Genomic DNA, 23,909 nt, shown 5'->3' with positions numbered 1-23,909 from the left:
AGCGGAATCATAAAAAGTTATCTTGATTGATCCCAATACAAGAGACGCTCCTACAACCAGATGTCTCTTGTCCAGGAGTAGTAACAAAGCAAATATTAAATAATTACTGCGATTTAGATAAAGTTCTCGGCGATAACAGAGCAAGATTCTTTTTATTTTAACTAGAACATACCACTTTGTTTCAGTTTTGGCTTAAACTCGAACAGTTCTTGATGCTGTTTATTTCTCCCAATCTTTCATCTTCTTGCTCCCCTTTGGTTTCTCAATAGGACCATTCATACCTGCCATTTTCTTGTTGTATTTCTCGCGTAGAGGATCATTAGAAGTCCACCTGCACAATCATTCATAACGTCAAAATAATCATTCAAAATATGCAGCTCCATATACGAATAAATAGACACAAGATTGCCCCTAACATAACTCAGTTCAGTTCTCAGCTTAATGTTTCTACTCAAATGTTTATTAAGCCAGTCTTCAGAAGCCTATGACTACCCATAATAATTCACAATCTGCAGCTCCATCTACGAATAAACAGACACAAGATTGCCCCTAACATAACTCAGTTCAGTTCTCAGCTTAATGTTTCTACTCAATCCTAAATAAGTCAGGTCTTCAGAAGCCTATGACTAACCAAATGTAAAAAAAGAAAAAAGACTTACGGGTTACTCCAATCTGTTGTATCCTCATTAACAAGGTGAGTCCATTTAGTCCTCCCACTGCGACCAAAGTGCTTAACTTGCATGACTTTAGGCAGAATCGATTTATCCAACCTATCTTCACCCGTCGGAGCAGAGAAGTCACGCTGAAATATACCATCAGTCCCCACGGACCCCGCCTCATCATCAGGATCCGCTTGGAAGAAAGCTCCCTTGTGATAATACTTCTGCATGAAGTTCCACTTCTTCTTCGGTTTATCTGACGAAGGCTTAGGATTCTTCCTCTCCCACTCTCTCCTCTCCTGCTCCGTCATGTTCCTCAGCTTCTCAACCTCCTCCCTCTCTCTCAGCATCGCTTCCTTCGCGTCCCTCTCCCTCTTGATCCTAGCGATCTCCCTCGTCTTCCAAACCTCGTACTCCTCGGCCTCGTTGATCTCGTCGTCCGTCTCCACGTCTCCGATGTTCGCTTCTTGGAGTAACATGTTCTTGCGTATCTCCTCGTCTTTCCTCACTTCCTCGACCACTATCTGCTTCGTCTCAATCTTCCTCATCTCGAGTTTCCTCTTAGCTAACTCCTCGAGAGCTTGCTCTTCAGCCTCAAGCCTCTCACGCTCCGCCACGGTATCTCTCTCAGCTTTAGGTACAAAAACAGGCTTGATCATTGCAATACCGGGCATGTCGTCTTCAGAATCAGTCTCGTACTCGGATTCCTCTTCCTCATCCTCTTCCTCCTCCACCTCGTCTTCTTCCTCCACGGGGAGTAAGTCAGCCTCCTCTTGAGCTCTTTTGAGATTCTTCTCGCGAATCCTCCTCCTCCTCTCTTCCAATGCATCCTCATCTTCTTCCTCCTCTTGATTCCTCAGCTCTTCCTCTTCAGTAGATACAATCTCAGCCTGTCTCACACGCCGATGATCAGCTCTAACTTCTTCGCGATTCTCAGCTCTAGTCTGAGCTAAACGACGTAGTCTCGAATCGTCCTTTCTAGCAACACCTAAATCATCATGCTTTCGATCTAAAGCATCAACCTTTTGCATCCTGACATCCTCATCTTCCTCGGGTTCGTCGGCCCACTCGGGAGCTTTACCGGGCCAGTATCTTTTCACTTTGGTCTGGCCGATTCCACCTCGTAGCTTGGCGCGTGTAGCGAGTGCGGCTTCACTCACTCCCGCTGTAACAGACATCGTTTATTTGTTTCTGCAAAAAAAAGATCTGATTCAAGCTTTTTTTGTAATAAATCGAGATCAATGATATGTATGTGCGTATAGGTATATGATCTCAAACCTATTCTGAATCTAGCGTGAGTACAGAAACACATTCTCACACGTAGATAAATCAATTACGGAAGAAAGTGACGAGAGAATTGAACGAAACTTACCAATTTGGAGAAGGCTAGATGAATCGGAAGGGGGAGGATTTAAAATCCGAACGAAACTGTGCGACAGAAACCCTAAGGATCGTGGCGTGACGGAGAGGGAGTAGACGGTGGAGGAGGTCTCTGGACCGGAGAACGATAACTAAAAAACACGATGCCACGCGAATACTATTAGAAGCTCTACTGGGCTTTAATGGGCCTTTTAAAAATATGTTTGTTTATATTGGGCCTTCAATATAACATCTCGATCTGAAAATGGTTAACTATTAAAATGCTTTTACTTATTTCCATTCCCGGAGGCAAACTCTGTTGCAAGTCCAAGAATATGAGTCCAAGTCCAGCTCCTGTAATCACCACCGAATTCTTCAGTATTCAAAACCATTCCCATTGTTTGTTTTTGTAGTAACCAAAACCGTTCCAGCTAACAGATCACTTGAATGAACAAATGCTATACTCTTACGTTTGATTAGCAACCACTGAGGTAACAAATTACTACGGCAAGAATTAACCAGCAAAAATAAGTGCTTTTTTTTATGCAAGCAAATACTGAATAGCACAAAGCTTACTGCAATCAAGCAACCACAAAGTAAAAATTATGCAACTGTCATACTGTGACTGCTCCTTATCTACTTTGATTTAGTGTTTGGTCTTCATCATTCCTCTCATTTCATCATTTCCATACCACACGGTGATAGGCATAAAAGCTGAGACATTTAAACCAAAAGAAAACAGAGGAAAAAGCTTGAAGCTTTAAAATTTAGCAGTTTGGTACATTCATTCACCGTTCAAACACAAAGTTGATAAGAGGAAACAGACATCATGAAAACAGAAACACACTGACAGAAACGGACAGCAACATAAGTTCTCAACTAGGTTCCAACACCCGACCAGTACATATCTCATAACTAGGCGGCACCGCCTGAAACCAAATCCCCGGCGGTGGCGCTAGTGACACCAGCGTCGTCGGAAGAAAGAGCGAGAGGAGACCAATCCGGCGGGAGAGGAGGAAGAGGAGCGTAAACGGTGGGCTTCCTCTTAATGTCCCAAGGCTGCGTCTTCTTCGGCCTCGTCTTCCTGTGATGAGCCGTCGATTTCTTCTGCGGCCTCGACGAACACTCTATCACCATCCCCAATCCTCCTCCCACTCCTCCTCCGTTTCCCAGTTTCGGAACTTGAAACTGGCGGAGAGCCGGGGAACAACCGACTGTGGCGATTCCGGTGCCAAAGATCGCTGACACAGACATTGTTTCGCCTTATCTTTCTGCTTGCAGTTGAAGTGAGTATGAGAGCCTCTAGCTTCGGATTAGAGAAGGAGCTACCATATCTTCTCCAAGTTTTCGTTTTATCGCAGGTTCTATTGGGCCAGAAGATATAGCCCATATTTACAACGGCCCATTATCGTTCGGTTTAAATAATATTACGAGTAGCGATATATGCTCGATTTAGATAACCGGATACCATTGTCGGTATAGTTCGGTTATTGCGAACAACAAGACCTATGACCGGCGATGGTTCCAAAGCTAATCATCATCACTCACCTTCTTCATCTCTCTATTCGATTTCGAAATCTCGCTCTCGTCGACGATGAATACCGCTTTAGATTTTGCTTTTCCGGCGAAACCGAGTTTTATCGGCGGAAGAACTCGACGCGTGATTCCTTCTCCTAGATTATTCGGTTCCCGCGTAAAAGTGTGCTCTCTTCCTCCTCCTTCTTCGTCTCTCAAGGTTAATATCTCTCCTTCTGCTGAGATTTATGTTTCATTCATGTGGAACACTCAATTTGGATTACGAATTAACTAATATCATCAGTAATTTCAAATTATTTCAAATTATCTGCATCTGAAATGATGCAGATTCTAAATGTCATGACTTGTTTGATGATGATGATGATGATTACGAGTACTAGCATTAATAAGAATCATTGTTTGTTTAAATTATGTAGGCTGAGTCATGTGTAAAAAGAGATGTGAACAGACAGTTAAGCAGTCTCGAGTCAATGTTCTGTTACGACAAGCCCATACCTGAAGAGATCATCGATGAGCCAGTTGGATTATCTATGTCCGAGAGAGAGATTGGTGATAATAAGCGTTGCATTTGTTGTGAAGCGAAAGGTGCATTGCTTTGTGCCACTTGCTCTGGAACTGGTCTATACGTTGACTCCATTATGGAGAGCCAAGGCATCATTGTTAAAGTCCGTTGCTTAGGTCAATTCTCCTATCATGCTTTTCTTTCTTCTTATGTTGCTCAAGTTATATAATGTTATGTATTAACCAATTTGATTGTTTTGATGTAGGTTGCGGTGGAAGTGGTAACATTATGTGTAAAAGTTGTGGCGGGCGTGGTCACTTGGGCCATTAACGACCCCCAAGTTTCACTTTGTTTTTAGTCATGGTTTTGTCCTCATTTTACTTGTTTTGCCACTTTTATAAGTTGTGCCTTCTCTGATCTTATTGCAGAATCCTACCTTTGTCAGTTCCATTTATAGATTTGTGTTCATGTACTGATGTAGTCCACAATCTTGTAAAAGACTAAATTCATCTTTCTATTGTTGTATAAAAAATTATCTCCTAAATGGCTGTGACTAAATCAGAAGTTATCCCTCTCTCTTCTATTGCTATTTTGATTGTTTATGCATTCAGATATAGACAATGAAAACTGAGGGAAAGAAAGTAAAGTAGAGTTAGGATGAGAATTGAATCAGTCGTCGTTTCACTTATGTATGTACATTCTTTCTCTAAGTGCATTTTGCATAGGAAGCTGAAGAACATCCACTCTCAAGCTTGAAAAAGCCACAGTGAAATTGAAAAGCAATAAAAAGGTATTTTCTTGTATTAATTTGATATGTTCTTGTGTATGTTATTTCATGTTCTTTCTCTCGCACTCAGCTAGTCTTTTTGTCTTTTCTATATCTTGTCGCATAATATGTTTTGGAATTGTGTTGTAAGAGTTATGGCTATATGGATCCTCAGAATAAGCTACATAGTAACCCAATACACATCATTGCAGCAGCCCAAGAAACTCTCCCCTGAGGTAACATACTAAAGCCGTTTTGATTCTTCTTCCTCCAATTTGATAGTGAGATATTACCCCGAAGTATTGGATGATGAAAGCATTTAGAGATGTCAAATGGGCGGGTTGGGCGGGTTTGGGTGTGTCCGAATGGGTTTCATTTTTTTGCTGGATATTTTTGGTCGAAGCCCAAATAGAACCATGTCCAAATGCGACCATAACCAAATAAGACCATGATTTGTTGGGCTATCCATGGGCGGCCCATACGCCCATTTAATGTAAACAACATAATTTCAGTTTTAAAAATTTAAAGATTATTAAGTTTTCAATTTTAAAGATGTCACATACTTAAACTTTAAGTTTTAAACTTCATGTTTCAAAGTTATAAAAAATTCAAGATAAGTTTAAAAAATTCGTAATTTTGTCTGACTTGCGGAAACAGAAACAGTCGCCAGACTCGCCACCAACTTCGTTATGAACACAAATCACCGATCTATTTAACACATAAACCATAACACAATATTAGTAGATGATACGAATCAGTAGCTAATAGTGAAAACCCATAACACAAATCACGAAAAATCAAATCTTAAGAGATGATGAAATCAGAAGTTGGTGAAGAATCGAAAAAAAATTGAAGAAGAACGAAGACGAGGAAGAAGAATCGAACACGAAGAGGAAGAATCGAAGACGAGGACTCGAAGAGAAAAAATCGAAGACGATGATTCGAAGAGGAAGAATCAAACACGAAGAAAAAACACAAGAGTGAGACGGGAAGAAAAAAAAGGTGATTTGTGTTTTCTCCCAATTTTTCAAACCCTAGACATTTAAGTTTATTGGGCCGCCCATTGTCCAAGTGGTTAAGCCCAATATTGTCCATGAATATAATTGGGTTCACCCATCTGGACAAATTTTAATTATGATTTAATCTGGGTCTGTCCATTTTGGACCATATCGATTTGGACACGGGTCATCCATTTATAGCCCGCCCATTTGACATCTCTAAAAGCATTGAGAGTCAGCTGAAAGGAGTAAAATCCTTATGGATGGATCATATATTCAGAGATTGCACCAGTTGCATTTTAGGTCGAGAAGTTTTGTAAAAAATCATAAAAAAAGGTTTTGAACCCAAGGAGATAAATTTTGGACCTTTTGGACCATAACAATCATATACAACTGTTACTCGGTTTAGCCATCCAAACCATATACAATTCAGAAAAGAAAAGATGAAGAACTTTGTTGTAAGTGAACTCGTTTTTTGTATAATTAAATTTCCTCTTCTCGATGTAAATTTCCTGAAATCACATTATTCAAAGTGCAAGTATTTTTAGCTAACTCAAAATATTTCAGCTAAAACTACTATATACTTGCACATAGTTTTGAAAAAACGAGTTCACATAATGTATCAGATCATTACAAGCAAATCATCTGAGCCGTGACAGCTTCTTAACACAACTCGCCACGAAACCGGCTTTGAATTAATAATGACAATCATATAATGTAAGCATCAATAATACTATTCCCAAACCTCATTGTCGCTTTTCTCAGTAACAAGTTTCTTTCTGTTTTTAACATTTTCATATTTCATTTCAGTCGCTTACACTGATTTTTAGTTGTATAAGAATATTCATGATACAACATCCCCGATCCAAAATTTAAGCATTGTTGTGGGTACATGACATGGAACACTTGTTGTGGTATGTATGCTTTGATGTATATATATTCGTTAACTAGTCGTCTTTTCATTAGAACAAAATCCATTAAAAAGAGTTTTAAGAAATTAAATATTGCCTCAATTCATAAGTTGGTCTGGTGCAATTATATTCGGTTGTTGTACATGTGCCATTGACTAAAATTAAATGAAACAGATACAATTAACGGTAATGCCTAAAACTTAAATCTGTTGTATGTCCATCAAATCATTCTCAATCATCATATAATTGTCTTATTAATATATACATACAATTAGTTTAGACTAAATATAAAGCCAAATGGTTTTAAAGAAAATCCGTTCCTAGTACTTACTATCATATATATCATTTAAAATAAATTTTTATTTCTATTGACCTCTTTGAAAATCGAAATCGGCAAAGAAAAACTGAAAGTGATATAGATTACGATGATACTGCCACCTTATCGACCATGTAATGAATTACACTTATACTATTATCTACTTAGCTGGATCAAATTTTCAGCATGTAATATAAAGTATAAAAAAAATTATAACATAGCAAAGGAATGTTCACAAAGTTGCTCCCACGTCTTTGAAAAAGTTTAATTCTCTCAATAATATTATAACCTTTGACTTTCACATGTATTCGGCACATATGAAGAGATATATTAATTTTATAAATTTGAATTGTTCTCACGTCGGTTGAGTTCTTAGTATATATACGTTATGGTTGATCTCCAATGTCTTACAATTCCTTCCATTAGAAGAAAAACTTCTTATCTACAAAAATGATGAAGTTTTCTTCTATTCTTGTGCTTTTCTTTATTTTCCCGATCGCATTTGCTCAACTACGGGTCGGGTTTTATAGCCGGTCATGCCCTCAAGCCGAGACCATCGTACGCAATCTTGTGCGCCAACGGTTTGGTGTTGACCCAACCGTCACAGCCGCTTTGCTCCGTATGCATTTCCACGACTGTTTCGTTAGGGTAAGAATTTACTATATCATTTTGATATGGCTCAAACATATTCAATAAATTATATGTCAACATTTTGATAATGAGTTTGTTCGGAAGCAACATATTTGTATATAAAGTGAGAATTTTAAAGAACATTATCATAATATGATGTGTACGAGGTTTATTGATTTTGGAAGTGTTTTACATCTTGAAACAGTATAATTTTTAAGAACAGAAAAAACGTTTTGTAGATAAAGAAGTTTTCGTTAAGAAAATGTCAAGGTTTGGATATTATATAAATACAGATCTTATAAATTATTTTTTCACACAATTAATATACACACCCTACCTCAATCGAGTTTTACTTTCTAATTATTTTTGTTTTTCTCGAGTTTTATTCGCATTTGTTTACAACAAGATTCATATCATATCGTTTAGTCTGGCTAACCTTATTTTAATATTTTTTGTTCGTTCTTCGTAGGGCTGCGACGCTTCCCTTCTCATTGACGCACCCAACTCTGAGAAAACGGCCGGACCAAACGGAAGCGTTAGAGAATTTGCCCTCATCGACCAGATCAAGGCTCAGCTAGAGGCCGCATGTCCCTCCACGGTCTCATGCGCTGACATCATCACACTAGCGACACGTGACTCCGTGGCCTTAGCCGGAGGCCCGAGCTACAGCATTCCCACGGGAAGGCGCGATGGTTTGGTCTCAAACGATGTTGACGTCGCCCTTCCGGGTCCAACAATCTCCGTTGCCGGAGCCGTCAGTTTGTTTACGGACAAAGGGATGAACGTGTTCGACGCTGTGGCTCTTATAGGTGCACATACCGTTGGTAAGGGAAACTGTGGTCTGTTCAGTGACAGGTTCACGAATTTCCAAGGAACCGGACGACCTGACCCGGCCATGGACCCAGCTTTGGTTTCCAGGTACTTTTTAAACCAGCTCAGTTCAATCATTTACCCACCATAACTAAGTTTAGTGTATTGACAAGAAATAAATTAAAGATTGAATTTATTGAAAATATAAATAAATTACATAAGAAGGAGCATAATTCTAACTTTGAGAAGATTTTAATTTTTTTGATCCTGTTATGTAGCAGTTTAATTGTTGAAAAATGTTAATTTTATAACTTCTGAAATCTTCAAGATGTACCCAGTTTTAATTATTTTTAAAATATGTAATTTTCTGTGGTTGACATTATATAATATATATGTAAAGTAATAAAATAGTTGTTCTTTAATTGAAGGACATCTTTTTCATTAAAGTTAGAAAACTAAATTTTCCATGAAAACTTTAGCAAATTAGTTTTGCATGTTTTTCTTTGATCAATTAGTTTGGCACGTTTGCCTGAAAAGTAACTTAAGCTAGTTTTGCATGCAAAACAAAAATTATTATTTTAACTCATAGAAATACTAATCATAATGTGTTCTTGTAATGTAGTTTAAGGAACACATGTGCAAACAGCGCGACAGCTTCTCTAGACCAGTCGACTCCACTAAGGTTCGACAACCAATTCTTCAAGCAGCTCCGTAAAAAGAGAGGAGTGTTTCAGGTTGACCAGCGTCTCGCGACAGACCGACAGACTCGTGGTGTTGTGGCTCGATATGCAAACAACAATGCTTACTTCAAACGTCAGTTTGTTAGAGCAATGATAAAGATGGGAGCCGTTGATGTGCTTACCGGTAGTGCTGGTCAAATCAGGAGAAACTGCAGGAGATTCAACTAATGAATTTGATGAATTACTACCAAGTGTGGAGATCATTATAATATATGAAACATATTGTTTCAAATCTTATTTGTGTTTCTAAATATTTTTTTGTTTTGTTGGGTTTTTCTGATTAAATAAGGTTTTTCGTGGATTGGATTTACGGTTTTAATTCTCGAAAAACATAACTATATGCTGGTCTAATATGGAGGATGTATCTTATTCTCATGCGATTATTTTGTGGCATTGACAATATTGGTCAAGTATCTTTGTCATCATTAAACATATATAAAAATTCAATATTTGGTTTGTTTGTTTTGCAATGCAATTACAATAAATAAATGAAAGATTAAGAGGTCCCACACAAAGCAAGGCAGATAAGTTTGTGGTCTTGATTCTACTTGCCAATGCAAAGTGACGATAGAAGTTTGAGGTCTATCATCCTTCAGGTGAACAACTGCACCATACTTCTTTGCATGATAACATAGTATCCATTTTTTCATCACAATTTACAGAATTCTAAAACTCCTTAGAGCATCTCCAATATAAAACTCCATTTTTTCCTCCAAAATGGAGTAAAAGTGAAAATGGAGTAAAATTGCTCCAACCCTACTCTATTTTCCACTCCATAATGGAGTGATGAACAAACAAAAAATAGTTTACTCCATTTATGGAGTAAATTTTATTATGGAGTGAGATATGAAGTTGGGTTAGAGCATTACTTACTCCATATTCACTTTTACTCCATTTTAGAGGAAAAAATGGAGTAGGGATGGAGATGCCCTTAGTTGTTCCCTTCCATTGGTTGAACATTTTGAAGTATGTGAATATGCCATGTCTGAGAGTAGCTATTTGATCATGTAACCAAGCCGAACAGACAAGGGGCATTTTGGTGGGTATTAAGAAATATAGGCTTTGTAATGGGTTAATGATAGTACTTAATTAGTAAAGCAGCAGAGCTTTTGATTTCACCCTCCCTCTTACCCTAGCTAACTTCTTCGAAAGCTCAAATTCAAATTTAAACAAACATGGCTAGAAATAACCCGGTGAAACAGAAGAAACTAAACCATTTTCTTTATCGCACAATTAGTTCCCTTAACATGAACCCTAATTCTTCATATAATTAATTAAGAAGCTCCAACTCCAAGAAAATCAAAGAAGTAAAAGCCACTCTTCGTCTTCATCTCCACCTCCCTTTCACTGACTGTGGTTGTGTGGTGATTTTGATGGTCCATCTTTTTACTATATATGCCATTTACTTCTGCTCTCTGCACACACTGACCATCTTTACCTGTAAGATTATCAAAATAATTTTCTTATTAACCCCCACGTGAATTTGTTGTATTGAAATAGCAGCTTGACATTGTACTATAGTTTCTTATATTAATATATAGGTACTATTACGATGTAAAATACTGCTTCTTTCTTTATTGTCATTCAAATTTGGCATTATTGCCATATACATGAAAATTATCGAAGTGGTCACTCGTTGTCGGTTGTATAGCATGTATGCCAAATTATCATTTAGTGATATCGATTAAAGTATATAAGTCGATCATAATCGATGATAATTAGATTCACGAAAACGCTTCTCAAGAAAACACGAAAAAAAACATTCCAAGTTTCTATACTTTTCCTTTTGCAAAAAAAAAAAAGTTTCTATACTTTTCATATCTCAAGAATGTCATAAGATAATTTCTTTCTAAAAACAGACAAAGTACTAACGTAATAAAAAGCAAGCAAACAAATACATAAAATTGTTACCTGATGCAAGGGTATTATCATCGTGCAAGAAGCGTGGCTGGTGAGTTGAAGAAGGCGGAGTGAGAGAGAGCTCGGTCGTACAAGTAGAGACAGCTGAACCATCGTCGTCATCTGCTTCGTTGACCAAAGTACCCTCCGCAACCCTACCGAAGAACCCACCACGATTATAGCGGTACACAGACGAGACCGTCATTTCTGCGTTTCCTGACGGTGCATGAAGAGCCTGTTGTCGTTCACTTGCTCTAGTCCGTCGAGCCATGACGACATGCCAATGGTTCTTGACGGCGTTATCGGTCCGACCCGGGAAGAAACGTGAGATCAAAGACCACTTGTTGCCATAGGCTCGATGAGCAGTTAAAAGCCTAGACTCCTCTTCCTCTGTGAAGGCTTTCTTGTTAATCCTTGGGTCTAATTGGTTACACCATCTCAGTCTACAACTCTTGCCTAAAATCAAATACGCAACATTAATTACCCTTTAAAAACTTAATTAGTTAATTTCAAATATGTCACTGACGTTAGCTCCTAGTCATTAAAAAAATGTCAATATCATTAATTTTGGAGAAAATCTTCTTTTTGTCAAGTGGAAAAACTACTTATTTGTAAAAAAAAAACAGGACTTTTTGTTACAAAAATTAATTTCATCCAATTCTAAAAAATATATAAATACTTACATTCACGGAATTTTTTGAGAGAAAGTGAAAGTAATGATAAGCAGATAAATAAAAGTAAATAAATGTACCTGATCTACCAAGAAGGTGGTGAGCAATCAAATTCCAGTTTTGTGGACCAAACTGAGTAACAAGCTCCTTGAGTTTAGCATCTTCTGTTGGTCTCCAGTGTCCTCTTGAGCATAATTTTTTGTTCATTCCATTATTGCCCCTCCTTTTTAAACTATTTTCGTTTTCACCCCTCTCCAAGACTGAGTAGGATTTGTTGTGGAGATGGTTTCTAGCGAGAGAGAGGTTAGTGTGCGAGTTTGGTGGAGATCCGAAGTTGTTTGCTTCTTCAAATCTTCTTGAGAGCTTGATGGTTTTGTTACCTATTAGAACTTTCTCAATGAGTTTTGGATCCATTTTTTTCTCTTTCTTTCTGGGGCTAGGGATTAAAGGAAAAGAAACCAAGAATGAGAGAAAGAGTGAGAGCAATTGAATGGCTTTCCACTGTTTATATGGTGGAAGAGGAAAGATAGATTCTCTATTTTTTATTGAAATTTGAGTGACATTTATTTACAAGTTAATAATATACAATTTTTTACATCATATAGATAAGAATACTTTGTTGTTCGAAAAAAAAATAGATAAGAATACTTTAACAATAAAACGTTAAGTTTTTTTGGTAAAACAATGGACGTTAAGTTGTTATTCTTAAAGCACTTGAGACAAAAGAAAATTAATAGCGGGTTTATTCACATACCAAAAGGTGTAGAGGAAATTTTTTATCACATATTATACAATTAATCAAATGTTGTATTTTCTATAATCTTTATGGACCTCATAATTTACGTACGATTTGTCATTTTAAGTACTATACTTCTAGTCGTTGGGGGTTTTGAAAATTCGTTTGCAGTATGAAATTTTTCTCATCAATATCTTTAGGAGCTGCTTGCTAAATTTTTTTCTTGTAAATTATACATTAGAAAGAACTTATGCTCACTTTTTTCTCATCAATATCTTATTTTCTACTTAAAACGAAAATTTCGGTTAACATGATACGAAAATTTAGTTAGTACACACTCTCTCCACACGTGCAAAAGTAAGGCTTTGAAAAAGTCGGTGGGTACGTGTGGTGTTGTTGCATGCAAAACGAGAACCGCTCGTGCATGTTGAGGGTTCGATGACTATAGGCCCCACAGGCTCAACAGTCTCGGAAACTCCAAAAACATTTTTGAACCGCTCGTGTAGCTCTACCATTACATACATACATACATACATATATTGCACGTGTTCATCGTACGAACGTCTGTGTTTGAGTTAATTTCGGGGAAAACAACATAATCAATTTTTGTCTGTTTCGGACACAAAGCAAGAAAATATCTTAAAGGGCGAGAAATAAATTGCCTTTCTCAGTTTCTCTTTTCTCTATAACGTTTATAAATGTGTATATAATATATTATATACTCGCATGTTTCAAAGAATTCGTTATATATTAGAACTGCATGGTCACATATTTGAATGTAAGTCTTTTTATGCGCCACAGCTGACTCAATTTTTTTCTTTTGCAACAATCTGACTCTATTCTTGATATATATGTCGTCGACACAAAACAATAATCTAATGTTATTGGTTTAAGAATTTTTAAAATTCATTTAAATCATTTGTTATTCAAAAAATTTAGTTATTATTGTTTTTCTAATTCTAACTAAATCTAGTATTATTAGGAGATAAATTCTATTTATTTTTACTCATAAGACTCAACTTTCAAAATATCATTGTATCCATGAGATTTTCAAAATCCATGTAATAAAAAAACTAGAAAACAAAATAGTTATACTTACCAAACATCTATTGCAATTTATCCAAATTATATGTCCAAAACTATAATTCATTACATTTTATATACTTTTACATTTTTGAATATATAATTATTTTCTATCGTTTTATCATTTTTGAATATATAATTATATTTATGAATATTGAAATTTTTTAAAATTTAAAATAGTTTCAAAAAGCATTTTTGATTTTTTTAAAAGATAATTTGACAAAATTATGAAAAAATCGAAAATTATTTAAAAAAATTTATAAGAAGTTTGAATTTAAAAACAAATAATTCGAAATTAAAAAAAATATTTTTATTATATGTATATATATATAAATCAAGGGGTAAAATAATCCTTTACATTTTTAATGAAACACTAGATTCAGACCCGCCCTTAAAGGACAGGTATATTTTTTGTTTTACATTTTTTAGAAATTTAATTTTTATATTTGTGTTTTAGCATATTTATATATATTTTTTGTATAATGTTTCTCTTAAATGATTAATAAAAGATTTTACTCTATTATATTAAAATAGTTGGACTACACATGTACCAATAGATCATGTTATTAAATATTAAATAACTATTATTTAAGATTTTCTAAGGTTTCCATAAGATTTAAAATAAAAGTATTGACTATATTATTGTTAGAGAAATATATAGTAATATATTGTTAGTCTAAATTTAAAGTAAGACCAAAATATTAATAGTCTAACGAAAGAGTCTAACAACCTTGTTTAAGTAGATTTTTTAGGACTTCCCTTTTAATAGCATAGATCTTAAAAGAAACTATTTAAGAAAATTGTCTAATTTTGTATGTATCACTATTATTATTATTTTAATTTGAAAGAAAAAAAATAAATAATCATTTTGTATGATTTAAAAGAAAAAATATATATATTTACTTTACAAAAAAATGATAGAAAATAGGTAATACAAATTCATGAAAATTTGTACCAATCTAAAAAATTATGATCAAGTTTTATAAGTCAATGTATATAAATTTTCATAATCCACATAGCTTTAAAATCTATCAACTCTTAAAATTCTCAAATTCTATACAAATTTATCTCCCGATAACTTTTCATAGCAGTTTAGAACGAGTATGCAACCAAAACAGTACGTTTAAAATATTAAAACGGAGGGGAATCCGTAACTGAAGCCCAACATGGAATTAAATTCAACAAAAAAACAAAGACTAAAATAAACATAGTACAAAGAAACGTTAGAAACGAAAAGAAAAGTATAGTGTCTTGTTTTATGTGAGTTTCGGTTATGGGAACGGTTTCGCTAGTTTTAAAATCTTTCTGCTGACAACAAACAAAAAAAGAGAGTCTAGTATCGACCTGGAATGACGACATCATGAACTGTTACACACGAGCGGATCGTGTTCCTACCTAACATGTGTCACGTAATTCTGTTTCCAGTTCAAAGAGATCCTTGAACCGTTATGGACCAGTTCAACTTTTTTTTTAATCATGAATAATACTAGTACTCAGAAACTTGTTTCATGACATTTTACAAATAAAAATTTCGACCATGGAATAACTTTGTCCAATGACCATGAAAGTTTTGGAACTGTAATTTGGAATATTGATATACATGGGGTAAAAATAATTACTAATATGAAAGATAAAACTACAAAATGGATCAATAAAGATATGTTTAGGAACCATGGTATCACAAACCGATCGACTAAATATTATCTTAGAAGCCTAACAAATCTTTTTACAGAACCATAATAAAACAAAAGGTAGAAACAGAGATAGGATAATTCGAAACTACAAATCATATAATTAAAGTTTGAGTAATCATGAGAAATTACACTAATTACATTCACTTAGAGAAAGTTTCCTCATTAATAATAAAGAGGTCACTTTTAACTAATTTGAGGAATTTAAGGCTTTATCTCATGAGGTGATGACATAAAGTCTTTCTCTTTGTATAAGTTAATTGTAAATAATGTCAAAGTTGTTAGCTGGTCTATTGCACTTGTGGCATAGAAACATATTAATTCAGAGTGAATATATATAGTAATTCGTTATGATAAAATACATTTTTTTTTGCGAATTAATGAGGTTATATATATACCTTACTGACTATATTGAACGTCATTATCGAAGTAGTTAATTGTCCACGCACTCACCAATACTTTAGTCCAATGTAAATAGTTTAATGTATGCAAAAGTATAAATCAAAATAAACATTAGTCAAAAGTTGACGGCAGTGATCGGCAACTAATCCACACCAGAATGATTCCCAAGTCGAAAAATAGAATTATTCTCTCCGTTTTAATTACCACCATTGAATCATTGATGTTTTATAAAAGTATCATTTTAAATAGGGTATTAGGATATCTAGTGTTTACTTTAGTTTAAACGATATGTTTCAGTTTAAAGTTATTTTTTTTATCATCAATTTAAAGTCTTATACAGTACAGTATTTTACACGTTCTGAAACTAACAAATTACTAGTAGTATATAAACGAGTTAAGAGCATGATTAACCCTATAACCCCATTTGAGTTTCTTAATGATTATTTAAATAATTAATTATATTTAAAAACTCTAGTTAAGAAACTATTAGATTTTGTGTTTCAATGGTAGTTTCTTAATTAAGGGTTCTTAAAAAAGCAAAAAATTAACTTGTTAAAATCAACATTGCAATGAATCAAGCGTTGTTCCACTTCCGTGACACAATAAAACTAGACCACAAGACCACTTCTACAAGAATATAAAACATGTGACAAGTAATGATTTATGACTTCACCACAAGAATACAGCACAAGACAACACAACACACAGATGCTCCGTGATCATCACGCCCAGTGCTCCCAATTCTCCACTCTGAAACCAAAGCCAACACAACACAAGAACAACAATGAAAATAATCTTTGGTATATCTTCACAATGGTAACACAACACAATAACATGAAACAGAAACAGCTTGTCGTTACAGAAGAAGAACATGAAACAAAAACAGCATTTCATTACCAAAACAGAACAACAACATGAAACATACAACAAACGATCACACGACCTTGAACATAAAACATGAACATTGAAACATACAAACTTAACATGCCACATTGAAACATTAAAACCAAAGATGAAGCCTTTACCCTAAGAAACCAAAAACAAAAATAATAGTTGACTCCACAAAGACATAATCCAAAGAAAAAAACAAATAAACCAAAGAGAACAAATCATATAACAAAGACATAATCCAAAGGAAAAGACAATCAGAGAATAAACAAAAGGGGCTTACTTTTCTAGAAAGGCTTTTGTTAACAAAGAATTGTTCTTGAGAAACTAAACAGCCTTTCACTTGCTTCAGCTCAGCCGCCCTAGACACCACGTTCCGCCTGAACCTGTTTAAAGCATCAAATCAAATTTCAGAAACTATATCATGAAGAAGAAGAGAAGAAATAAGTAAACAGAGCCACAAAAAGATCAAAGCTTTCAACCAGAGATGATTAAATAAGTACCAGCTTTCAACGAGCAAACAAATTCGATCTGTTTACTTGTTATATACTGAATCTCAACCACAAAAGATCCACAAAAAGACACAAAAATTAAAACTTTTTGAATCTCACTCACAACAGATTATACAAACCATAACAAACAGATTCGATCAAAGCATAAGGGGAGGGTTCCACCTCTGGAGATAGTCATGGAAGAAGGATCGGTGGAAGATCGGTGGCGGTTTGGAGGATCGGTGGTGGTTTTGATCGGTGTAGGATCGATCGGTGGTGATCTGTGTGGAGGAGCGGTGGTGGTTTCGATGGGTTTCGCCATTTCCCTTCCAACGGAGAACAAGAGAAGACAGAGCGAGGAAGTGAGAGAAGAAAAGAAAGAAAAAAAAAACTTCATCTAGGACGCTGACACGTGGGTATAAAACCCCATTAATAATCGATCACCAAACACCCAAATTAAGGATCGGTAATATCTATTTTCTTTTTTTTCTGATTTAATTTTAATCACTTTTTCCCCTAAGAAACCCACTAAGGTTCACGGTTAATGATGGTCTAAGTTTTCGTACATTGTTTCTCTAAAACATTTATGAAAAAAATCTGTATAAGTTGTACCCACTGGATTCTAATTAGATGATTCCACATTTATTGATCGTGGTTATTAATAAACACCGAGCATCAAGTGTATGCCCACAGCTTCCTTCAATAACTTGTAAACAGTAATGCTGTTCAGTCCAAAGAGCTCTTCAAAAGTCAGATTACCTGAATTAAAACCTTCACAATGATAAAAAAGACTAATAAGCAATCAAACATACATAACGACAAGCCCATTAAACTTATCTGAGCCCAAATAGGCCCAACTGAAAATTTCATCTCCCATTTTTTTCTCTATCTTCCGCCGTGCGGAGAACGGCCACCGTCGAAGAGCGGAGACGATGAACAGCTCCACCAGACTCCTCTCTCTTCTTTCTCCTCCTCCTCTCTTCCTCCTCCGTGGCCTCCGCTTAACCAATCTCCGTCGCTTCCACCGCTTAGCGTCTCCTCATTCCTCCGTTACCTCGCCCAATCTCCGTTCTCTCAGCCTCCCCGTGTCCCCGCCGCCGTTTATCCACACGACACCTCTCGGACGCTTCCACACTCACCGAGTCCGTCTCTCCGCCTCCGATTCCGCCCTTTCTCATCACAACCAGCTACTACCTGAATGGGCGGAGCTGCTCCAATCTCTCTCCAAAGCTGGCTACTTCACAGACTCTGCTCTAACTTCCGAATCTCAAAAAGAGTTCTTTCCTGGTTTTCTTCCAGATGAACTCATCACTCCAGCTCTCGCCTGCTTAGCTCTAGCTCGTGATCGGCCCGAGTTACTTGAGTAAGTTTAGCTTCTTTCCCATTTTGTCCTTGATGTCTCTCTCTGTAATTCAAGTTCTTTTGTGGATGTTAATTAGAATGGTTTCGAGGAGAGACGTTGAAGTGTTGGTGGAGAGTGGGAAGCCGTTCTTGTTCAGGAAAGGTCAAGATTCACTCAAAAGGATGAGTCTTTACTTAACAAGTGGTAATGTAAGTTCTATATCCTGGCGAAGAAGCTTTACTCTTTTAGTTACTTGTTGGTGACGTGGCAGCTTAGATATAATATAACCTCGTGTTGATGATGTTGGGATTGTGCGTGTTAGATGCTTGATGTGGATAAGGCGAGTACGGTGGATTTGATGAGGCTTCTTTTGAGTTGTGTTGTGGATTTTGCTTCTTCTGAGGGAAGGAAACATCATGAGGGAGAGAATGTGAAGTCGTCGGTTCGAAACCTTTTGAGAGAGATAGCGAAGATGAGCTTCCGTACTCCTGAGTCTAATGTTCATGGTACGAGGCAACATCAGTTCTCAGGTGGAAATGGACAAGGACTCGGTTCCTTTCAGAAGAACAATGAGATGAAACGTGGTGACTGGATTTGCTCAAGGTATGAATGAGTTTCTTGGATTCTCAGTAGCCTTTTGATTGCTGTTGGTGTATGATTGACTGTACGCTATAATTGGGGTTGTTAGATTGTATCGTTAGAGCTAGAAGTCAGTAAATTGTAACTGTCTTTGTTTCATCTTGTTCATATGGTGAGGGAACTTCTTGAAACAGGTGCAGTGGTATGAACTTTGCGAGAAATGTCAAATGTTTCCAGTGTGATGAAGCAAGACCAAAAAGACAGCTAACTGGCAGTGAATGGGAGTGTCCCCAGTAAGCAACTAATGTTTTTTTCTCTGCTGCTTTATCCTCAATACAACCGCAAATAGTGAGTTTTAACAGTTTGTTTCACCCATCAGATGCGATTTCTACAACTATGGGAGGAACATAGCCTGCTTAAGATGCGACTGCAAGCGACCCGGGGACGTCTCACTCAATTCAGCCAACTCTGCGAAGGATCCTGAACTTGAGAGAAGACTGGTGGAAAATGAAGAGAAAGCACAGAGGTGGTTTAGTAAAGTAGCACAAGGTGGTTCTGATGCAAACAGTGTTGATACAGATGAAGACTTTCCAGAGATTATGCCTTTGAGGAAAGGAGTGAACAGATATGTCGTGAACACGAGAAAAACACCTCTTGAGAGAAGGTTGTCTAATGCTGCTGAGACAGATGGAACTAAAACGAATAGGAGCCTGAATGAGATTCTTGGTTCTACATCCTCTTTTGCTTCTCGATCTGATGATAAGAATGCTTCTTCTCAGGTAGTTAACTCTGGTTTTGTCCCGTTCGTGCCACTACCGCCTGATATGTTTGCCAAGAAGCCTGATAAGGAGGAATCACTGACCGCCAACAACCAGATGGCCGGTGTCTCAGAGGACAGGTCAAGTGCAAGTCTTGTTGGCAAAGAAACAGATGAACCTGAAAGAGATGAGATGGAATCAGAGGAGAGACCTGCGAGGTGGTTAAAGAGGATTACAGAACTGCACAGCGTGCCAGATCTACAGGAAGAAACTTCTCCTGAGAAAATGCCAATGCGGAAAGGAGAGAATCAGTTTGTGGTGAGCAGGAAGAAAGACCGTTCACTGACTTCTCCAGCAAACAAGAGACGCATCTCCATTGAAACAAAAGATTCAGACTTTATCCCTTTTGTCCCTTTCCCACCTGACTATTTCGCTAAACGCAAACAGCCGGAAGAAACAACAACAGCAGATACTATTCCAGTCCCAGCTTCAAAAAATGCTTCTCAGGTAGTAGAAGAAGAACCAAGAGAACCTTTAAGCAACAATCAGGAACCAATGGCAGGGAAGAGCTTAGAGGGTTCGTTAGTGAAGGAGCCTGACTTGCTGGACATGTCAGAGGAAGCTAAAGCGGAGAGATGGTTTAAGCGAGTGGCTGAGATCAAAAACATATCAGAGCTGAGTCAGATCCCGGACGAAGACTTCCCGTCGATAATGCCAATGAGGAAAGGAGTGAATAGGTTTGTTATCAGCAAAAGGAAGACTCCATTGGAACGGCGTCTAGCTTCTCAACGTCAGCAGAGAAATCCTCCTCCGATCACGGACCATGATCCAGCCCGTAGAGGAGATACATGAACCTTGTAGCATAACATTTTTTGCTGAGAGTAATATTCTTACAATACCATTTCTGTTATTTGTTTTTTAGTTTCACTTCCACAGATGGTTAAGAAACTCTGTTGTGCATCTAAAAAGCAATGAAAGCATGCTTTAGAAGTAGATGTGCTTCTTGAATTATCTCTCCTCTTGCACAAAACAAAGAGGTAAGGCTGAACTTAGAAGAAGGCATCTGCTTCCTTCTTAACTCTTGAAGCTAGTATACCATTTAAGCATGTGTGTATGGTTCAGTTTAGAAGAATGAGTCACATACCAAACAGTCCTTACTCTTCTAAGTTTGGGATAACATCTTAACCAAAAAAATTACTCAAGGCATCAGAAACAGAACCACACACTTTATACCTGTGATGAAAATATATATGAAATCAAAACATGGTTCACTTTAAAACAGAGAATTTTTTTTAATTTTGATCAACATAAAATATGATTAGTTTTATGGGATAAATGATTTAGTGTTGCAAACAAGGCAAGTATAACGTGCTGGTGGGAGTTAGGTGAGGTCTACCAGATCACATACCATAGACAACAAGGGAAAGAGACTACTCGGACAAGAAGTGAATCTGCTACCAAACACACTTCTTCTTCTTCTTCCTGTATTATATATTATTCTTACACTAGTCAATTCTCATTGAGCTATTTTTGATTATTTTATTCCTTTCAATTGCATTTTGGGTTAAGAGAGCCATGGATATTGAGTTTCTCCGAACACTAGATCCTCAGATTCTCTTGGGTGTCTTCGTGGCTCTCGTCGCCATCGGTGCCGGTGCTGCTTACTATCTTTCCTCCTCCAAGAAACGCAGAGGTTCGATCATAAAGTCACAACCTTTCGATTCTCCTCTCTGTGTTCCAGTCTCACAATGCGTAGCTGACTGAGTGATTATCATTCTCTTACAAAAAAAATTCATGAATTTTGTATGAAATTAGGAAAAATTGTGTAGAATTCAATCTGTTTAGAAGGTCACATCAAATGAAAGATTGATCCTTTTTTTTTTTTAATTAAACCTTGTTGATTCACAGGGTGTTTGGATCCAGAGAAGTTCAAGGAATTTAAGCTAGTTAAGAAGCAGCAACTTAGTCACAATGTGGCTAAGTTCGTATTTGAGCTTCCTACTCCTACCTCCGTCTTGGGTCTTCCCATTGGTCAACACATCAGCTGCAGGTTTGGTCTGAACTTTCGTATCAAAATTTAAACTTTCTGCAAGTTGCTAGATACTGTAAACCTATGAACATATACTCATTTTGTAAACTTTAGGTTAGGTTTTTCCTGTGTTGAAATTCATTTTAGAGAGCTTAGATGGATGCTTTGATGAAATATAATGAATTTATTTTATCCACAGGGGAAAGGATGCTCAAGGAGAGGAAGTTATTAAGCCTTACACTCCTACAACCTTAGATTCTGACCTTGGACGTTTTGAACTTGTTATTAAGGTCTCTATGCTTACTCTCTCAGCTTTACTTGACTCTTCTTTTAAAAAAAATATATATATTACTAGCACTAATTCAACTAAAAATTGCTGGAAATTCCCGTTGCCAAAGTAGATGTATCCGCAAGGAAGGATGTCTCATCATTTCAGGGAGATGCTTGTTGGAGACCATCTTGCTGTTAAAGGACCAAAGGTACTTTTTAACTTTGATGTTTATTTAAATACTTCTTCAATCTTGAATCTTTGTGTTGTTTTGTTACTTTTTTACTTGCCAGGGAAGGTTCAAGTATCAGCCAGGTCAGTTTAGGGCATTTGGAATGCTTGCTGGAGGTTCAGGCATCACTCCCATGTTCCAAGTATGTCTCTTACATTTGCATTGTATTTAGTTTTTATTTATTTATTTAAAGCCAATGCATATGTTTAAAACTCGTTTTGACTCGCATTTGTGAAAGGTTGCAAGAGCGATACTTGAAAACCCAACATACAAGACAAAGGTGCACCTCGTTTATGCTAATGTCACATACGATGACATTCTCTTAAAGGTACACAAGCTTCTTATGAGAGCCTAGAACAAGCTTTGCGTTTCCATAGACTTTCTTCAAACTCTTAATTTTATTATGTGAGTCACAATACTATCTTTTTTTTCTCAGGATGAGTTGGATAGTCTTACCTCCAATTACCCAGATCAATTCAAAATCTACTATGTTTTGAACCAGGTGAGCCACATAATCCAAATGTTTTGGTGTTCCTTCAAAAAGAAAAAACTAATTCTGATACCTTTATTCTCTTTTGTGTGTTTGGTATATCTTATGTGGCAATTTGATTAGCCTCCGGAAGTATGGGATGGTGGTGTTGGATTTGTAACCAAGGAAATGATTCAGGCTCATTGCCCTGCACCTGCCTCCGATATTCAGGTAAAATTCCTCTGTTTTTGATCTTGAACTTACCCATCATCACTGTTTCTCAACCAATTCAATTCTTCAATGTTTTGAAACAAAAACCAACAGTGACAAAAAGTAACTTTGATGGTGTTGCAATCTTATAATACGGTTTATGTTTGAATTGCAGATCCTAAGATGTGGACCACCTCCCATGAACAAGGCCATGGCTGCAAACCTTGAAGCTCTTGGTTACTCTCCAGAGATGCTGTTCCAGTTCTGATATAAATTTCTGCATTTTTTGGTCTTAAAATGGAACTATTTAATTAAAACTTATTTATCTGATCAATAACTTTGTTCCGATTAAGCATATGGTTTGCTTATACCGGTTTGGGTTGGTATCAATAAAGGACTTGATAGTGACATCCACAATACCTACCTACTTTATTTGTTTCTGTATGTTGCAATCAATTTGGGTGACTGGCCTACTTCCATGAATCATGAGTCACTTTAAAAAGCATAGCTATAAAAGGGGTTGATTGAAATTGATTTTTTGGTGGATTAATATAAGGATATTTACAGAGTCGGCTTGTTCTTTTCGAAAACTTTTTTTGTTGAATTATATAATGTTTTAGTACTTTACGATTTAATGAATTTGGCAGTTCTTTTTACCTTCTAGTTTATTTCCCGCCGTAAGGATTAAAGATGTTATTTGACTAATAACGACGTAAAAGTTGCTTTAGTATTTCATATTGGGTTTAATAATGCTTTGTTATTGGTGATTAAAAGGAAATAAAAATGTTTTGGTATGGAGAGCTTGCGTGGTTAGTATAACTTTTAAGCATTTGTTTTATTCAAAATTAGGCCACGGTCCAAAGAAAGAACGATGAATCCATGATTCATAGTACACTTAACTTTTCTTTTCTTGGTTATGAATCAAATGCTACAA

At 36.4% G+C, this 23,909-nt stretch overlaps 7 protein-coding genes across 8 annotated transcripts; 4 read left to right on the top strand and 3 right to left on the bottom strand.

Annotated features, from left to right (window-relative positions):
- Positions 1 to 7: 7 nt before the first annotated feature.
- LOC106433583 (microfibrillar-associated protein 1A-like) lies at positions 8 to 2,186 on the bottom strand. Its single transcript, XM_013874414.3, has 3 exons — positions 2,032 to 2,186; positions 660 to 1,850; positions 8 to 331 (listed from the first exon to the last, which is right to left on the bottom strand). The coding sequence occupies exons 2-3, from the start codon at positions 1,835 to 1,837 to the stop codon at positions 220 to 222; spliced, it is 1,290 nt and encodes a 429-aa protein (XP_013729868.1). The 5' UTR covers positions 1,838 to 1,850; positions 2,032 to 2,186; the 3' UTR covers positions 8 to 219.
- A 569-nt stretch (positions 2,187 to 2,755) lies between these two features.
- Positions 2,756 to 3,272, bottom strand: LOC106433574 (50S ribosomal protein 6, chloroplastic). Its single transcript, XM_013874405.3, has one exon. It carries the CDS (start codon positions 3,270 to 3,272, stop codon positions 2,934 to 2,936), a length of 339 nt encoding a protein of 112 aa, XP_013729859.1. The 3' UTR covers positions 2,756 to 2,933.
- A 227-nt stretch (positions 3,273 to 3,499) lies between these two features.
- On the top strand, positions 3,500 to 4,600 carry LOC106433556. Its single transcript, XM_013874387.3, has 3 exons — positions 3,500 to 3,753; positions 3,971 to 4,232; positions 4,322 to 4,600. The coding sequence occupies exons 1-3, from the start codon at positions 3,613 to 3,615 to the stop codon at positions 4,384 to 4,386; spliced, it is 468 nt and encodes a 155-aa protein (XP_013729841.1). The 5' UTR covers positions 3,500 to 3,612; the 3' UTR covers positions 4,387 to 4,600.
- Positions 4,601 to 7,449: 2,849 nt separating this feature from the next.
- On the top strand, positions 7,450 to 9,687 carry LOC106433547 (peroxidase 57). Its single transcript, XM_013874376.3, has 3 exons — positions 7,450 to 7,695; positions 8,147 to 8,595; positions 9,110 to 9,687. Exons 1-3 carry the CDS (start codon positions 7,498 to 7,500, stop codon positions 9,393 to 9,395), a joined length of 933 nt encoding a protein of 310 aa, XP_013729830.1. The 5' UTR covers positions 7,450 to 7,497; the 3' UTR covers positions 9,396 to 9,687.
- A 681-nt stretch (positions 9,688 to 10,368) lies between these two features.
- Positions 10,369 to 12,295, bottom strand: LOC106385613 (transcription factor MYB56-like). The gene is made up of 3 exons (XM_048771114.1): positions 11,878 to 12,295; positions 11,139 to 11,582; positions 10,369 to 10,665 (listed from the first exon to the last, which is right to left on the bottom strand). The coding sequence occupies exons 1-3, from the start codon at positions 12,209 to 12,211 to the stop codon at positions 10,502 to 10,504; spliced, it is 942 nt and encodes a 313-aa protein (XP_048627071.1). The 5' UTR covers positions 12,212 to 12,295; the 3' UTR covers positions 10,369 to 10,501.
- A 5,656-nt stretch (positions 12,296 to 17,951) lies between these two features.
- On the top strand, positions 17,952 to 20,760 carry LOC125595195 (zinc finger protein VAR3, chloroplastic-like). The gene is made up of 5 exons (XM_048771094.1): positions 17,952 to 18,451; positions 18,528 to 18,639; positions 18,753 to 19,033; positions 19,204 to 19,302; positions 19,389 to 20,760. The coding sequence occupies exons 1-5, from the start codon at positions 18,021 to 18,023 to the stop codon at positions 20,617 to 20,619; spliced, it is 2,154 nt and encodes a 717-aa protein (XP_048627051.1). The 5' UTR covers positions 17,952 to 18,020; the 3' UTR covers positions 20,620 to 20,760.
- A 357-nt stretch (positions 20,761 to 21,117) lies between these two features.
- Positions 21,118 to 23,392, top strand: LOC125595204 (NADH--cytochrome b5 reductase 1-like). Of its 2 annotated transcripts, none has more exons than XM_048771100.1 (10): positions 21,118 to 21,251; positions 21,337 to 21,460; positions 21,676 to 21,817; positions 21,996 to 22,086; positions 22,198 to 22,275; positions 22,358 to 22,438; positions 22,535 to 22,624; positions 22,733 to 22,798; positions 22,910 to 22,996; positions 23,151 to 23,392. In XM_048771100.1, exons 2-10 carry the CDS (start codon positions 21,343 to 21,345, stop codon positions 23,241 to 23,243), a joined length of 846 nt encoding a protein of 281 aa, XP_048627057.1. In that variant the 5' UTR covers positions 21,118 to 21,251; positions 21,337 to 21,342; the 3' UTR covers positions 23,244 to 23,392. The 2 variants fall into 2 exon arrangements, with proteins under 2 accessions (XP_048627057.1, XP_048627064.1); XM_048771107.1 differs by having other exon boundaries at positions 21,170 to 21,212.
- The last annotated feature ends 517 nt before the right edge of the window (positions 23,393 to 23,909 follow it).

Source organism: Brassica napus, chromosome A3 (genome assembly GCF_020379485.1).
Source record: "Brassica napus cultivar Da-Ae chromosome A3, Da-Ae, whole genome shotgun sequence".
Taxonomy (NCBI): Eukaryota; Viridiplantae; Streptophyta; class Magnoliopsida; order Brassicales; family Brassicaceae; genus Brassica; species Brassica napus.
This window is presented reverse-complemented; position numbering and strand designations above follow the sequence as displayed.